The sequence below is a fragment of the Echinococcus granulosus genome (genome assembly GCF_000524195.1).
Source record: "Echinococcus granulosus chromosome Unknown EG_S00289, whole genome shotgun sequence".
NCBI classification, from domain to species: Eukaryota; Metazoa; Platyhelminthes; class Cestoda; order Cyclophyllidea; family Taeniidae; genus Echinococcus; species Echinococcus granulosus.
Window position 1 is genome coordinate 1 of NW_020170669.1, and position 2,339 is coordinate 2,339.

The 2,339-nt window shown below is 43.5% G+C and overlaps 1 protein-coding gene across 1 annotated transcript; it reads right to left on the reverse strand. All coding sequences in view use genetic code 11, as the record gives it.

Moving 5' to 3' along the window:
* Positions 1–574: 574 nt before the first annotated feature.
* Positions 575–1,467, reverse strand: EGR_10870 (hypothetical protein; the record flags this gene model as incomplete). Its single annotated transcript, XM_024500119.1, has 2 exons — positions 575–977; positions 1,403–1,467. The coding sequence occupies 2 exons, from the start codon at positions 1,465–1,467 to the stop codon at positions 575–577; spliced, it is 468 nt and encodes a 155-aa protein (XP_024345464.1).
* Between the last annotated feature and the right edge of the window lie 872 nt (positions 1,468–2,339).

The window sequence follows — 2,339 nt, forward strand, 5'->3', positions numbered from 1 at the left end:
TTTGAACCTGAAAGGGATATAATCAAGTAAACATGAAGGATGAAGAAGACAATGTGAATGAGGTAGTATTTGTCCCCTTTTCTTCCACCCTCCCTTTACCCGCCTTCCCTCCTTCCTCCCCTCTTATCCTACGGCGTACATCTTCCCGCTAGTGGTGTTGAATAGGTTTTATGTATTAGAAATAGACCATGACGTTTTTCTTTACCTTGCTTGGCTTTGTAAGGTTTTGATAGTCCAGAACACCCCTCCTCTGAGTGACCTCAAGAACAGGTCTCCGTGCGTAACTTCAAGTTGGTGGATCGCTTCATAGTCCAGTTCTATGCAATGTATAATGTTTAGGATATATACCTCCAAGTTGTGATTGTCTTCCCTTTAACAACTTAACACTTTCTTTTGAACATCTACATCTCTAGTTCACTTTGCACTAACATCCACTCAAAAATGGAACAACTCAACTTTTCCCTTCCAGTTGATTAGGTCCCAATGCACCATTTGATTATTGGAGTTCAGCCTTACTTCAGGTGCTCAACACTTCCGTTGAATGACTGCGTCAGTGACAAGGCGCATTTCCTCATCACCAGGGAATTATAGAGGGTCTTGCAGCAGGTGATGCAGCATCGAGGAAGCGGCCAGTAGAATGGCATTTCTGGGTAGCAAGCTGATTTGCTATTGCGCCTTCTTCAAATGCTTCGCATTGAATTTGACGCAAAGCACTACCATCTGTGGAACCCAGCTGCATTCCATTACCAAAGGTTGCCAATTCCAAATCACAGGTACCAGAGAGCACAATAGATAATGCCGCAGCTTCAAACCGATGCATATCTGTGGTCGGTAATGCATGCACAAAAATGATCACATGCATTTGACAAGTCCCTTTAGCAACAGTTACAGCAATGCATTGATTCGAACTGTCGCCTGACTTGACATCACAGTCAAAGAGTTCGTTGCGTCCAAAACTTGCTCCTGGACACGCTTTTCTGTATCTATTAAACTAGTAAAACATGTTTTTTGCAAAAAAATCTGATGTATAAACCTTTGATACTGCGATTCTACTCGATGTAGCCTCCTTAAAGTGCTTTGATCTCTAAAAAATCCTGTGACCGTTGAACTTTCTTTCCTTCCTTTTCCTTTCCTATGAACTAAAAGGAAAATACATTTTTGATGGCTTTATTAATTCCATTCTTATCCCCCAACTTTTTCCCTTTTCCCTTTTTTTCTTTGAGTGTTACTTCGTCTAACCCGGTTATCATCCGTGGAACACTGGCATTATCCTTATTTTGGACCGAATTTTGGTTATCGACGTCCGACAATTTACTTTCCCTCAGTCAGTTAGCCTGGAGGTGTCCTTTGCGATGCGAAGATCACCCCGACGGATGGCAGCAGATAGAGCTCTCTCACCCACCTCCTGGCCTTACAGCTTGCTTGACAGGTAGAGGTCGGACCGGATCGCATACCAAAATTGGCCATTTGGTATGCGCTGGTGTCTAACACTTGGGTTACCCCCAAAGACACCTCACAGTCGTCTCCACAGCCTTAGTGAAAGCTTAAAGTACCCATCTGCCACTTGAGAATGAACATTTCAGTCTTCGTGGAATACCAGCTGCTACTCCATTGTGATATCTGACCAAAAGAAGTATGAGAAAGTGGCCGAGGTAGAGGCCAAGCCGTTGAAACCTGACACCGCTTCCTAAGCAGGCATCGTGCCGAACCCAAATTTAGGGCAAAGCACCCATGATCATTCCTCGGTAAGTCTCCACAGATTTGGTCATCCAGATGATACAACTTCCCTGAGTTGCACTTCTTCTTGATAACTTGCTAATAGTGTCTTTAACCAACAATAGGGTCAGCGGTGTTGCCATGGCCCTGCATTAGCTATCAGCCTACGAGATAAATCGTCCCAGTAACAACCTGCCACTAATGTGGAGGCTGAACTGGTTGATAGGACCTAGAACCCGCATCTGGAGGCGTGTTAGTTCCCAACCCTCAGGTCACAATCGAATCAGCCTAGCAGCTAATTTCAGGTGTTTAAACATCACAACAGTATAAAAGGGCTCGCGAGGTTGAGCTTGAAAATGGGGGAAAATAGCGTTATTACTTTGATAATAAAAAAAGGAATAAATGTTTAGAGGGATGACTAAGGGTTAGACGATGTTATATGTCAAGTATGTTGGGGAAGGCAGCAGCATTTCTGTGAGAAAATTTGCCCAACAGTGACGTCACATCTACCAAAAAGTAGTTCCTCGAAGACATGCTCCTGACTGAATCACCTTTTTCCTTAGAATTAACAAATACTTTACCGCTTGGTTCGATTAAGTTGTCATTCATTTATGGAGGTTGAG